At 38.2% G+C, this 15,430-nt stretch overlaps 1 protein-coding gene across 6 annotated transcripts in view; it reads left to right on the top strand.

Annotated features, from left to right (window-relative positions):
• Positions 1–15,430, top strand: part of LOC131440748 (E3 ubiquitin-protein ligase highwire) — a 126,255-nt gene that overhangs the window by 82,668 nt on the left and 28,157 nt on the right. For 3 of the 6 annotated variants that reach the window (XM_058612284.1, XM_058612285.1, XM_058612287.1), the window contains exons 23-30: positions 6,668–7,511; positions 7,566–8,145; positions 8,203–8,294; positions 9,067–9,492; positions 9,552–9,700; positions 9,766–10,044; positions 10,098–10,276; positions 10,454–10,603. In XM_058612284.1, coding sequence (XP_058468267.1) covers positions 6,668–7,511; positions 7,566–8,145; positions 8,203–8,294; positions 9,067–9,492; positions 9,552–9,700; positions 9,766–10,044; positions 10,098–10,276; positions 10,454–10,603 — 2,699 coding nt within the window. The remainder of the gene's footprint in view (positions 1–6,667; positions 7,512–7,565; positions 8,146–8,202; positions 8,295–9,066; positions 9,493–9,551; positions 9,701–9,765; positions 10,045–10,097; positions 10,277–10,453; positions 10,604–15,430) is intronic. The other 3 variants (XM_058612290.1, XM_058612289.1, XM_058612288.1) reach the window with 3 other exon arrangements.

Raw genomic sequence — 15,430 nt, forward strand, 5'->3', positions numbered from 1 at the left:
TTCAAAAGAATCGGTAACCACGCTGATTCGGTTTTTCAATAGCTAGATGATATATAAGATACTCAAGCGAACACGCACAGATAAAAATATTTTGTGAATTTACATCTATTTTCATGCACATATTTGGAGCAGACAATTAAACATAAAATTACTCCACAATTATGTACGTTTCAATACAATTCAATCACAAAACTAAGCGTTAATTGAAAGATACAATTCTATTTATTTAAAATTCAATGCAATCCAATTTATTTTTGCATCGATGATGGGTTTCAATGAAATATTCGATTCAACCCATGTCTATTCCCTGCTAATACTGATTTACATGTCGTGTAAATTTCATTATTTCTTTCTGTGCGGTGTTGCGCCAGACAACAGGAAATTTCACTAACACATAATGCATAAGCGACAATCCAGCAAGTGAACGCATATTTAATCCAGTCATCAGCTCACTGAACAAGCTACTTGTTTCATTCACAGGCAAACATCAACTAGGCAAAGAAATATTGTGCAGCCTATATTTATAGATTTCTCTTCATACTACGCATAACGATACAGTGTTTTTTATGCATGACGCAAAACCTCCTATGCCGAACAAGAAGTTGACGTCATTTTGTACAACAGGGATTGGTGGATGAAAACATAGGTCGATTCCAACCATTCTTTCAGTAGTATGCGATTGAAATACTGAAAAGACGTTGTCATACATGTTTAAGTTAAAAGTTTCCGAATCGATTGGTTGTTAAATTATAACAATACATCAACAAATGACCGAGTTATTAACGTTCAAAATTATGACACCAAAAGGTTACGCGACTATTTTTGAAACTTTTAATTGACACCCGGCCCCATATAGTGAAGAGTAAGGCATTTTTAATGCCAAAAATGGTCGCGATCAGGGTCCTGCAAAAAGAAAACAATATAATAGTTATGTTTACTTGTGCAGCTTTTGAAAAGGTATATCCACCTATGGGTATTTTGTCATATTAAATATTTTTAAATTTTTATCGTCACCAGAAACGGCACATAGAACAGGAAAAAGACGTTTTAAACATCGAGGTCCAGCTGATCTTATTTAACGTCGTACATTGCAATATCATATAGCGATATCTTTTTGATTTTAAGAGGACGGATTGAAACATTGCGCTTTTGGCAAACAGCTAAATTAGAGATGATATTGTTCTATTGATAGCTAGAATAGTTTTTCAATCAACCTGCAAATTATGTAAAAAAAATTAATGTTGTGTTAACCTCATTTTTATGGTGCAGGTGATTAAAATAATTATAAAGAACTTCTACTATACCGTCTGATATGAATTCACTATGGCTATTATCGTTGAAGTAAAGTTTAATATGACTGTATTTAATAATGCTCCAGTTACAGTAGGTATCTGTAATAAATGAGCGAATTCAAATATTTTTTCGTTCCAAATATAGCAGCAATACATTGTTACCCTTCATACGCAATGTTAAAGGTAAATATCATACTCATTGCTTCCCGTGTATATTAAATTTATGAATAGTTCAGACCAATTCGGTCTCGGATTACAGCTACACGTTCGATTTAATAATTAATTATTAGTTCGTCGAATAGATAAACTATATTATTTTATACTAACTCTACATCATACACGAGGATAATTTTTCACTTGTTACAAATCGGTATAATAAACTACTGAGGTTTGTAAATTCTGAAAAATGGAACAAATGTGAAATATATGCATGAATTTACTCAAATTAATCACTTTGTAGAATGAAAAGAACATTTAGTTACTATATCAGGGATCATTTTGACCATGCGAGTATAGTGGTTTTCAACCGGTAATTCAATCAGATGATTTCAACAATGGTCAAGCTCATTTTTACTGAATAACTATTACGAATATGATGGTTAGCGTAACCACGATTGAATTTTTTTACATTATTCTTTTTGTTATAACCAGAGCCATGATATTTTAGACTTTTCACTTCTAGTTATTTCGAAACTCAAAATAATGGTTGATTCGTCAATATTCAATGTCAGAAATATATGCGCAAATGTTTAAAAGTTCAATGAATTTAAAATCCTACTAAGTACTTGAAAAATAAGAAAATTTGTTAATGATCTGTTTTATTTTCGAATATTTTTTTATAAAATTGCCCATGTTGAAGTAACGTGTTACTGCTTACGTGGACGCATAGGAGTGACATCGAGCATCATAGTAGTCATGTTGAGGTGTGGACGCGACGTCGTACCGCCACCGCACCGCTACGCGACTGATTCCACTGCTATTGTTTTTCCAGTTTAGATAGCAAACTTCCAACGGGAATGGCGATATTTGACTCAGGGTCCTCATCAGGAAGAAATTCTCATGCTGCGATGGCTGGTGCATCGAGTCGTAGTCGGAAACGGTGCATTGGTTGATGACTGAAGTAGAAGCATTACTGATTGCAGTTGCTGATCTAGGAATCTGGATCACTATCCGGCGAAGTATTTCCCGAAACTAGAATGACCAGCTAGAACGAAATCAACAGCCGAGTCAAGAAGTAAACCTGTTAGATTACCGCACTGAGATATCTTGCTACTTCTTCCGTCATAAAGAGCTTATGTTGTTCCCCCGCGACCTATAATTGACTAATTTTTTGTCCATTTACATAACGATTCGACTTGACTGAAAACAAGCTGAAAAGTTCAATTTCAACGACGGAAACGAGTATGACTATAAAACTTACATTAATTACCTTCAAGACCAATGTAAATGAAAAAATATGCACATTCACAAAATACAAAAACTTTGCATCCATCGAATACGAAATTTTCAGCCATAGACTTCCTTGTGATGGTTATTTTATCTTTTTGTTCTTAGTTTTGAGATGACAACCATTGTTAGAATGACCATACCAGAAAAGTCATAAATACAAATAGTCTCCTCAAATTATAGTCTTTGTTATCTAGTACTTTATACAATACAGATAGTTAATAATCTCATATCATGGCCGTTGTTACTATTTAAGCATATAGTTGAAATGACCAAGACAAACAGGTTACGGCTACTATAGTATTTTTCTCAGTGTACTATTAATCTCCTAGTGGACCCCAGCCCCTCTCAGTTCAGTTTTTGCAATGACTGAGCTGAAAACCAGTTTGAGGAGTTAAATGAATGAAAAGTCACAGGAAATATGTTTTTTAATGTGGAACCATTTTTATTTTCTATATAGGGGTGCAAATTAGAAACTCAAGAAAAATACACGTAGAAATGTGGTCAGGTTTTGAACAATTACAGCTCAGTCAATTTTGCATCAATTATTAATATTATGTCACCATTTGATTGGAAATATTTCTACGTTGATTTGAATGTTCATAGCCATGTATTTTTAATTGTGTATCATTGAAATGCTGATTAATAGCTAGCAGCTGCCATAGACGACGGTTTTGAAGGAGTAAACGATATATCAAAGGGAAAGCATCGTACTGATTGGCCAATCGATGCAAAAGCGAAGCTATTGGAAGCACGCGAGTCTATAAATAGAAACGAAATTATAGCTAACGTTTCAGTCCTACGCGTAGCTTGCTAGAGGTAGGTTGTTGCTAGACAGCAAGACAAAAAGTGCCATAAAACAATTTGAAGCTTTAATTGCTATGCTCTGATCTTGTGTCATGATAGATTGGATGAAATCCCATGTTTTGTCGTTTCGCCTGAGAAATTGGCAACTACCCAAGGGTAAATTTGGAGTGCATAAGATTAATTTCTAATTTATATAAGATGAACTCGATTAATAATGAGAAATAGTGTGTCGTTTCAACCGAAATCTCAGAATGGTAGTAATGGTACATAAACGCTATAAAAATAACTGCTTTCATACAAAACTTGAACACAAGCTTGACGAAGAGAAGCTTAAATATCGATATCCGTATCACAGGCATGTATAAAAATATAATTGCATACATTCGGGCTATTGATGTAATTTCGTCGGCTACAAAACAAATACAAATCACGACAAATACAGTCTATATTCTGGGTTCGCGTGTTCGGTTTTGGTTCCTAATAAAGATCAATTCAAGCAGACCCTCATGCATTTGCGGATTCAAAAGTGTGACGATTAATTGAAAATGTCGACCATTAGAAATTTTGGTTGCATTGTTCCACATCAATGGCTCGAACAACCCCATGGGGCTGATCCTTGTAGTTTTTTAAGATATACCGAGAGGCAGAGCTGGAACCTGCGTTCCTATGCATTTCGTGCATACCCGTTTCTCAATCTGCCCACTTAGAAAAAAACGTTCAACGGTAGTCCTTCATTGGTCCAATACGTTGAATCATTGGTCCAATGAAAGCCCAATCAATCGTTCAACGAGAGGCCAACACGGGACCTTCGTTTGCCGATTTTGAAACAGACCGTTGAACCGAATGCCATTTTTTTCGTTCAACAAACCCGGCAGACAGAGGTCCATTGTTGAGCCATTTTTAATATGAGGAGTTGGAGCCCCGTTGGACTAGTTTTACTGCAGAATTTCTGAAGTTTTTTCCACTTATTTGTTTAAACTAACAATATATACCTGCACAATACTTCTACTTCACGTAGAATAACAACAAATTTTCTTTCTATGTAAAGGTAACACTTAATTTTCACAACAACAAACCGTTCCAGCAAATTGAACGAATATTTCTTGCAACATGTCGTTCATGGAGTGATCATTAAAGTATTCAAGAGTAGGCGACGCCAAAAATATTGGAAGCAAAACTTTTCGCTCCCGTCAGATTTTGCTCCCGAAATTTGGAAAATTAAGTCATTTTTGTGGAGTAAAACTGGTATGAAGTTTGAAGTTCGCGGCCTGAATCTATATCTATGTCGTAAATTTCGTCAATTCGTTTTTTTTTTCATTGAATTTAGATTCCGGTATATAGAATTTGGATTGGCAATGAAATTTGAAATTACTGTCGAGTGGACTACCTGGCAGTGCGGTAAAACTTCATTTCAATCGAATTATTTTTTGGTGAAAATGAATTTTATGGCCGTTGACTATCATCATATCCCTCTCATTTATTTTACTTTTGTTAGAATGCGAAGTTTACTTCAGTAGAGTACTCGTCAGTGTGTGCACACATTCGATTTCAATTGAATTGAATGAAGTTTTACAGCACTGCTACACTTTGTCGACCATTAAATTCCTCACAGACACAAGGGGCTGGGGTCCACTAGGAGATTGATAGTACCTATTAGCTCTCTTCGGACAATACCAGCCTAGATACCGTGTGGAATCCGGTGAAAAAAAATGAACCAAGAATAGATCCACTGGGATCCTGCTTCCATGTCGTAAACGGGCGACAATTGCAAGAGTTTCTTTTTGTTTGTTTTCAATGTTTCACTAAATTATCTCTTCATTCAACCTATCAATTTCCGTCTAGCTTCGGAGAGAAGTTTTATTTGGAATGTTCCTGTTTCCATGTCGTAAACGGGTGACAATTGCAGGAGTTTCTTTTTCCTTTCAGTTATCAGATATTTTCAATGTTTCACTTCTGATTAATCTATTTTACTAAATTATCTCTCATTCAATCTATCAATTTCCGTCTAACTTCGGAGAAAAGTTTTATTTGGAATGTTTTCTTCTTCCATGTTATTGATTGTCTTTCAGGATTATAAATTGAATGATAAAAATCAACTATTGCGCAAATCCGTTGATTTTACAAAGTTAATAACAGAGATAACAAATATCGGTATATTCAATACATAGTAAAAAAAACCCTTGATATTAATATTTCAAACAAAAAATAATATTTTTCTCGGTAGCCGGCTGCTTAGATCAACCAATATAACCAATTAATAATTTTAATAAATAATTTAAATAATAAAGCGGAAATAATAAAGAATCAAGACGAGCGTGAAATCTGTTGACTTTTAGTTGGTGATTTGAAATGATTTTATAACAACTGTTTAGAATACAATGAATCAACTATTTTGTCTAAATTCTATTCACTCGTTTATTTTGTATCACGTAATTTCATTTATAAAAAAGGAAAGTTTTTATTCTTTACGCGATAGTATTGCAAATATTTCTTCAGTTTCCTCGAATAAGAGCTGTGAATCAAGACTTCCCGGGACTTCAATATAGGATATTGTTGAAACGTGCACTCGGGAAGTCAGTGAGTTTAGTGGTGCATCGGAGCATCTTGAAACCGGAACATATTGAGTCGCGCGCGAACAATACCAATACTGAAATGTTTACTAACAAATATCCTCCTCCCGTGACACTTGTGGAGTGCGCAGTAGTATATACGGCCTCTAGTAACAACAAGTGTTGGACTAACATCCCTTCCCATTCCTTAGACGATCTACGTTCGGGCCTAGCCGGCACCGGTACTGATCTATGAATTCTGGGGTTATCAGAAGATGTACATTGAAGGATGATTTACCAGTCCCAGGTCGGATCATCTAGAAACTCCCTGTACGATTTCAGCTAATCCCGATCAGTAACGGAGTAGCAACCAGGGGTGGTCGCTCAAGCTCAAGCTCAATCGATCAATTAGATGATTTCATGGTTTCCTTTATTGGTAGTAGCTAATGCCGAGTCTGTAATTCAGGTATAAGCGATTAATAAGATAATGGAATAGTTTAATATTAGTGATGAAAATCGATGCATTGTCCTAGACATTATCCTATAAGTAAAAAAAAAATTCTACTTTCACAGAGAGCAAAGCTACGAAAAACAATTTTTGAAGGACTTCATCTACGTTGCTGCGGGATCTCCTGGGGCACGGTTGGCCGCTTGGTTACAACCCGAGTCACGACTTGATCCAAACAAATGTGAAATTAAAATGTCACAAGAACCATTGCGTTGTGGTTGGCCATCTCATTTCATCATCGAGACGCGAGATCAATATGGAGACGAGATATTCGTTCCAGGTATTAAGGTGAGTACACTGATAAAAACCACATCGATGGTGACTGATAGCATTATATTTACGATAAAACAGATTGAAGTTAAGGCATCCCTAGGAAGCAATTTAATTTCTGAAAGTAATCGAAAGTTGCACATGAAGTCACGTAACGACTCACTATACTTGGGCGGTGCTGCATTACCTCCCAAGCTAAGCTACGAATGCACCTTCAAAGAAAAAGAAAAAAGTTGTTTAAAAGCCATCACTGCTATGAAGCCATTCCAACCGTATTCTTTTGAAGAATTGCGGTATTGCAATACTATTCAAAATAAAACAACAGAGGTGCTAACAGCAAACGACCTGGGTAATAACACATATGGCGTGTTTTGGACACCAAGTGTGCCTGGGAATTACAGCCTCACCATTACAATAGATGGTGCTTGTGTGGAAGAAATTTATCGTGTAGACGTGATAGATGCTGGTCTACCGCCATTATCGCAGGAAACCACACTGAAGAAAGTACAACCGCCGACCAAGTTACGTAAATTCATAGCGAAAAATTCAGCAGGTCTGCGTGTGCGATTACATCCTACGCTGCAGTCTGATCAGATTGGAATTGTCAAATTGAACGGCATAGTTTCCTACATTGATGAGGTATGTTATATTTTATTATTTTCTCATTCAATTCAAATTCACCTTACTTTTCAGATGGAAAATGATGACGGGTTATGGGTCCGGCTGTCAACAGAATCAATTCGTGAACATTGTACCTCAAGCTGGTTTCCTACCGAGGCTTGGTGTCTGCAGTATAATCAACACTTGGGCAAGACGCTGTTGCACCCGATTTTGGAGTCCAGTTCAACCAAAGCTTTGATGGAACAGGTAGATCAAAGCAGTCCCACAACTTCTGATGCTAATGAAGAAAATGAGAACACTATTGATTATTTTGATTTTATGAAGACGGATCGTCCTACCAGCGAAGCAACCAATGATGAGGACCCAGCGGCAGCCAACCTATTGCAGATTGCGGAAATTTTGGAAGATAGTCCTATGAGTACAACAAATATCAATGTTGGTAACCTAAATCAGAGCAATATAGGAGCAGCCATAGCGGGTGTTGTAGGAGGAGGTGCCAAGAAAATGCAAGCTTTACAGAAATGGCTGAAAGGCGACAGCTTTGAGGAAAATGACTTACCAAAAAAGCGTAAAAGCGAAGGAGGCGAACCAAGAAGCAATGGCAATCGATCATTTGACCGTAGTAGAAGTGTCAGTCCAGAAATGTTCTTGTGTAATTATTTTTGACTTTGGAATGAGCTACTGTAGATATAACATTCGTTCTTTCCAGTGCGAAGATGCGATTCGTCTAACAGTACAAAATCTGATGCATCGAAAAATGTGCAAGGAAAAGGGCTTTTGAAGGTAGATGGAAACATGGATGTGAGTTAGATCTATATCTATCTATTGTCGTTTTCGTTTTTAAACTGCAATACACCGGTGCAGTGCTACACCATGGCATGAATAAACGAACAAAAATGATGAAAACATAAACAGTAACCCTTGACTACAATAAACGATTCCATAACACAGAGCTACACCGAACTTTTGATGAGTGGTATCGGTGCAGAAAAAGTGTAGCACTGGTGCAATTGGCAAAAATGAACGGTTTCAGTGCAGCTTTCGCTACACCGGTGTAGTGCAATTTAAAAACGAAAACGACATATATCTCGCTGTAGCATATATGGCAGGAGTGATTTTGTAACAAACTTTGACGAACGGCTGTGTACATTTCTTTTTAAATCATGCAATCGATTTTGAGTCTGTCGATGATTGTAAACAAAGTTGTACCAATTATTTAGTAAAAAGTGATTTTATTTTTGGAACTCAATATTCTCTAAAAAAAAGTATGCACTATAATTCTGAAAAACGGCGCTTTTTTCGATCTAATTTTTGCTCCCTTTGGCATTGCTAGCAGTTTCACGAATACGAATGAAATTCGATTGAAAATCTTGTACACCATTATTCTGATTAAGGGTGGATATCTTATAACCATTTTGTTTTCCACACAACAAATCAAGATGGTGATAGTCAGATATTTATAGCATTTGTAAATATTTTGAATCAATTTAGTAATTTTATATTATTATAAGCATGGCATGTATGTGTGATCCATATATATTGTTTAAATAAAAATTTGTAACACTACTTTCAGGATAGTAAATCGCAAGATAATCTGTCTAATCCTGAAGGAAGTTTTACTTCTGGCATCCCGTTCAGCAACAAATCATTGAAAATAGAATCTAAAGAGCTACCAAAACGTGCTTTATCCCCATCGATAGCTGAAACATTGCGAGCTGTATTTTCAGCTTTTTTATGGCACGAAGGTCTCGTGCATGATGCCATGGCTTGTGCATCGTTTCTCAAATTTCATCCTAGTATATCAAAGAAAGAAAGCGAAAATCTTCCCATCGGAAATCCCCACGAGCATTTACTAACGCGGGAACAGAAAGTACTACAGCGTCATTCCGTAGAAATATCGAACGCAGGAACCTACTTGAATATTCGACCATCTACACTAGAAACATTGGCTAAAATCGGAAATTGCTGTGTTCACAATCGTAAGCTGCGTCACCGCAATGTAAGTATCGAACTCTTTTAAAAGAGCTAAACTCATTGAGAAATATTTTCAACTTCTAGGCGGACATTTTCTCTTCTAAAGAAGGTGAATTTACTCAGCTCAGTGCTTTGCCACCAGCTTTGCGGTGCTTAGTGTACGTGTGGGATCAGCTTTGTTGTAATTTTATACATTTGGTGGAAACAAATTCAAATGATAAGGAAAACGATTTGTAAGTACATTATTATATTTTGTGATTGAACAAATAAACATTTTGATTTTCGTGCAACACAACAGTAGTTCATTGAAATCGAATAAATCGAGTGATGAAAAAGCGACCAAAGGATCCGTACAAAAAAAAGCTGAAGATGGATGTTGGTGCGAGCTATGCGATGTTTTTCTGCCGATCCCTGTAACTTACCATATGAGAATAGTCCACCCAGGATGTGGAAAATATGCTAAAGGAAAAGGTTACAACTCCATCGGAGTATACTGTGAAGGATGGGCTGGAAATTGTGGTGATGGTGGTCAAGGGGTTTCTAGTTGGTACCTAATGTGTGAAAAGTGTAGACAAAAGTATGTATAGATTAGTAATGGCATTCATGATATATAGTTCATATGTTTTCTAGATACGTGAATTGTGCAAAAGTTGTTAATTATAACGAAGGAAATAATACTGGTACTAAGACAGATGGCAGTTCGAATATTCTGCTAGGATTTGGTGCAGAATCAACTATACCTTCGGAGCTTTTTACTATTATGAAAGAGAACTCATTTTTCCTACTGGAATTAAATTCCTATAATGGAGGTCCGATAGAAAGATTTCGATTGTTTTCGGAAAGTCGTTTCTCTTCGTTCTAGAACTAAACGTTTCGTTTTTGATTTTGTTGTTCATCCAATCTGTCATCTTCTTTTCGGAACGATTAGAACATTTTTCAGAAACGACCTGATAGTATAGTTTTTGTAATAATAGATCTTTTTGCAGGACTCATAAACAAACATTCCAACTCCACATCTGATGGAATAGACACCCAAGAACATTCCAATAATAGCAAATACAGGACAGTAGATTTGAACGATTCATATGATTCAAGCTACTATTTTGATGATAAAAACATCAACTGGAGTGGTGGAGGTGAGTCAAACATAAGTTCTACAAAACTAGCTAACCGACGAATTAAAATTTCTGTCTCATAGAAAATTGGCATGTTGAGAGAAAAGAAAAACAATACAAATATCACTTTAATTTAGCACACCGTAGAAAATCTAGTATACCATCAATATGACACTACTGAATTGTCTGTGCTGAATGAAACAACCACTGATATCCGCCCAATATTTTGTTTAACGCTCATCGACACTGACCAGACATCGCAAAAATTTTTTGATTCACTTTTAAAATTTTTAACTTACTACTCCTAGTTTCTTAACTATTGGCGATGGAGAACAGCAAAGGATTTGGTAGAATACCATGTAATCGGCATTGAGTATTGTGATCGTGCGATATTTTCTCAACGGGACTACCCCGTTTGACAGAAGGTCGTTTGACATAAATCCAATTGGTATAATGACCATTTGAAGTAACGGTCATTAAGACATAAAATTTACAAGTCTTTAATACTGTGCTGGTCGTTTGGCATAACGCCATTCGTGACTGTTTTGTCATTGAAGATACTAAGTATGTGTGTATGGAAGATATTCGGCATATATCTGTAACGACTCGTCTGCATGCGTAGAGTAACGACGCGAACAATGTTATCGTCTCCAGAATGTGTGCGTATGATTCTACCAAAGAGCCACTGCATCGGTGTACCACTTTTGGCGATTCTGCATTTCCGACAAATACTTGGCAAGCCACATTTTCCAAAAGTGGTATTGGATGATTTGCATTAACTGCCAACGTGACAGCGTCGAAAGTTTTAGATTGATGTACGAAGGTTCAGGAATCGATTGCGATTGCTGCCCAGCACCGTTGATGCGCGTGATTCATCGTTTGAGGTTGAACTGGGACGCAACATAGTTAGCATCATGGAAGCCCCCGATACGTTCCCCACAGTCGAGCCACTGCCGCCAGCGATCGTTAGCCGTCCCGGTCCTGTGTGCGGAAACGAAAAGGGGGTCTTCCAAACCACCACAAATGGCAAGTACTCATCTGCATTGAACGGTTCTAGCACTGATCCGATCCCCGTTTCCAGCCTTCCATCGCAAGTCCGATCAAGTAACTCCAATCTGCAGATTTACTACCAAAACGTCGGCGGTATGAACTCATGTGTCGACGAGTATTTGTTAGCAAGTTCAGACGATTGTTTTGACATTATCGCTCTTACTGAAACTTGGCTCCGAGAAAACACGCTGTCTGTCCAGGGGTTTGGTGCCAGTTACGAAGTTTTTCGAACCGATCGCAGTACTCTTAACAGTCCCAAATCCATCGGAGGCGGAGTGCTCGTTGCGGTACATAGACGTTTCGAAGTGCAGTTAATCGAATCAACGCCTGGTAGTCGTGTCGAGCAATTGTGGATCAGTGTCAAGCTCGCCGAGTTCACACTCTTCCTCTGCGTAGTCTATCTTCCACCTTATCGATGTCGCGATCTTGCTCTAATCAATGCTCACTTAGAGTCCCTTCATGAAATTTTTTCAACTCACGCGCGACCAATCGACGAAATTTTAATCGTTGGAGACTTCAATTTTCCCCGGAATCAAATGGCAAGGAACTTCCGGTGGATTCTTTTTCGCTGATCCGACGCTTTCAACATTCCATGTTGGCATTACGACCTTACTCGACGGTTATAGTGTCAATTTACTTCGCCAATCGAATCCTGTTGCCAACGAAAACGACCGAATGCTGGATCTATGCTTCTCGAGCAGAGCAGATGTTGCACCTATAATTAGTGCCTCACCGTTTCCTTTGGTCAAATCTGTTCGACATCACCCGCCACTTCATATTGTGCTCAACTCTAATCTTCCACCAGATGGCTACAACACGACCGACATCATCAGCTATAATTTTAATAAAGCTGACTACACTAAAATGACCGACTTTCTAATGCATATTGACTGGGAGGAAATTCTCGACAATGATGATGTCAACGCTGCTGTACAAACGTTCTCTAACGTCATGAGCTACGCGATTGACTTTTTTGTACCAAAACGATCCAAACGGCTGTCCCTGCATCCTCCATGGCAGACCACCGTAGTGAGACAACTGAAAACGACTAAAAAAGCCGCCCTAAAACGGTATTCAAAACATGGAGGATACGCACTGCGTAATCATTATGTCCAGATCAATCAATTATACAAGAAAACTGTCAAGCGTTGTCATGTCACCTACTTGAAAAATGTACAACGGAAATTGAAATCCAATCCGAAGTGTTTTTGGAAACACGTGAACGAGCAAAGGAAGGAGTACGAGTTACCTTCTATAATGAAGTTTGGAGAGCTTACTGGTTCGTGTAAGCGGGAAATCTGCAAGCTTTTTTCGGAAAAATTGTAGTGTATCTTTTTGGAAACACGTGAACGAGCAAAGGAAAGAGTCCGAGTTACCTTCTATAATGAAGTTTGGAGAGCTTACTGGTTCGTGTAAGCGGGAAATCTGCAAGCTTTTTTCGGAAAAATTTTCTCGTGCCTTTACAAACGAAACCTTAAGCCCGCAACAAATTACACTCGCCGCGCTCAACGTTCCAGAATCTAATTATTCTTTAAATCTCATTCATATTGACGAGGATTCGATTCGGACGGCAATCGCTTGCATGAAGTCGTCTACCTCCTCTGGCCCTGACGGCTTACCGGCAGTTATATTGAAAAATTGCTCGACTGGTGTAATTGCCCTTTGTCGACTGTCGACTGGTGTAATTGCCCTTTGTCGACTATTTCGGATGTCACTCTCTAAAGAAGTTTTTCCCAACTTATGGAAATCTTCTTTTATGTTCCCAGTGTATAAGAAAGGTGACAAAAAAGACGTGAACAATTACCGTGGCATCACATCGCTTAGTGCAGTTCCTAAACTGTTTGAAAAGGTTATTCTGGCACCGATTTTCAACCACTGCAAGCAATATATTGTTGACACTCAACATGGTTTTATGCCTAAGCGCTCCACAACCACCAACCTATTGTCATTCATGTGCTACGTGACTGATGGTATGTCAAAAGGTTTACAAACAGACGCTATTTACACCGATCTCTCTGCTGCCTTTGATATAATAAACCACAATATAACAATTGCTAAATTGGAAAGACTTGGATTCGGCTCTAACATCCTTCGGTGGCTGCAGTCATATCTTATAGATCGTCGTTTAGCAGTGAAAATCGGTGATCACGTTTCCAATGAGTTTATCGCTTCGTCCGGAATTCCGCAGGGTAGCCATCTCGGGCCTTTAATATTTTTACTGTATTTCAACGACGTCAACTTTACTCTAGAGGGCCCTCGTCTATCGTTTGCCGATGACGTTAAGATCTGCTATTATATTCGAAGCCCAGAAGATGCAGGCTTTCTTCAACGACAGTTGTTGAGCTTCGCCGAGTGGTGTAAAGTAAACCGTATGAAATTGAATCCTGACAAATGCTCGATCATCACGTTCTCGAAGAAGAAAGAGCCATTTCATTTTGATTACTTTCTGGAAGGATCCCCGATAGTCAGAACGACGTGTGTTAAAGACCTTGGTGTCTTTCTCGATGAGCAACTGACATTCAAGCAACACATCAGCTATATCGTTTCTAAAGCTTCTCGCAACCTAGGATTTGTAATGAGGTTGGCTAAACATTTTACACACGTGCACTGTTTAAAATCTCTGTTTTGCTCGCTTGTTCGTTCATCCTTGGAGTACTGTTCTGTCGTTTGGAACCCTCACTACATAAACGGAGCTCTTAGAATCGAATCGATATAACGCAGATTCATTCGCTTCGCTCTACGGCGCTTACCGTGGAACAATCCTCACCAACTACCAAGCTACGAAAGTCGCGGGTTATTAATCGGTCTTGATACACTACAAGTTCGTCGAGATGTTGCACGTGCTTTATTGATAGCAGATGTTCTGACCGATAGAATTGACTGCCCTGCTTTGCTCCGTGAAATTAATATCAACGTCCGACCCCGGGCTCTTCGCAACAGTGCATTTCTTCGACTTCCTTTACGACGAACTAACTACGGTGCTAACAATGCTATTATTGGCTTGCAGAGATCATTCAACCGCGTTTCATCAGGATTTGACTTCAATCTATCACGCAGTAGGATACTTGGAAATTTTTTATATATTACTAGAAATTATCATTAGGACCATATTGTGTCTGTTGATTATACCAAATAAATATAACCAAATTTGTCGTCCAACCAATAAATGTGAAGGAGTAACGCCGGTTAAGTCGTTTGGGTCATCGGAACAGGGCGTCAACGGTCTCGAGCTAAACATTACTTCGATCTGAACTAGCACAGCACCAAATTGCTCAAAAATCATTTTATTGTTTATTTTATCCCCGATTCCCAAATTCTACAAAAATGTGGACTTCTCGATGGAATGAAACTTCAGGTAATCGATTGTTTCCCATGAAACTCTGTCAGTTTCTCAACGTGTTGATAATTAGCAAACAGGTTTCCTAACTTCTTCAACTCGGCTGCTGCTCCGATGAAGTTAGTCGCATTGTCTGAGTATACTTTACTCACTGATCCTCGCCGTCTAGTGAAGCGCCTCAAAGTTGCAAGAAAAGCATAAGTTGTTAGACTCGATACAAGCTCCAGGTGAATGGCACATGTACTAAGACACACGAACAGGCATACATATCCCCTGGTGATTATCGGTGCTCTAATGAAAAACAGAAGAAAGTGGGAGATGGTTGCACTCGGTAAAATGGCAAATTTCCCATCAACTGCGTTGTTTTTAGTGGATTCGCTCGAAAGCAAGTGATACACTGTCTAATAACCCTTCGTATTGCGTTTGTGGTCAAAATCGTCGACGTACGAAAATTTGGAGCC

The sequence above is a fragment of the Malaya genurostris genome, chromosome 1 (assembly GCF_030247185.1).
Source record: "Malaya genurostris strain Urasoe2022 chromosome 1, Malgen_1.1, whole genome shotgun sequence".
Lineage (NCBI taxonomy): Eukaryota > Metazoa > Arthropoda > Insecta > Diptera > Culicidae > Malaya > Malaya genurostris.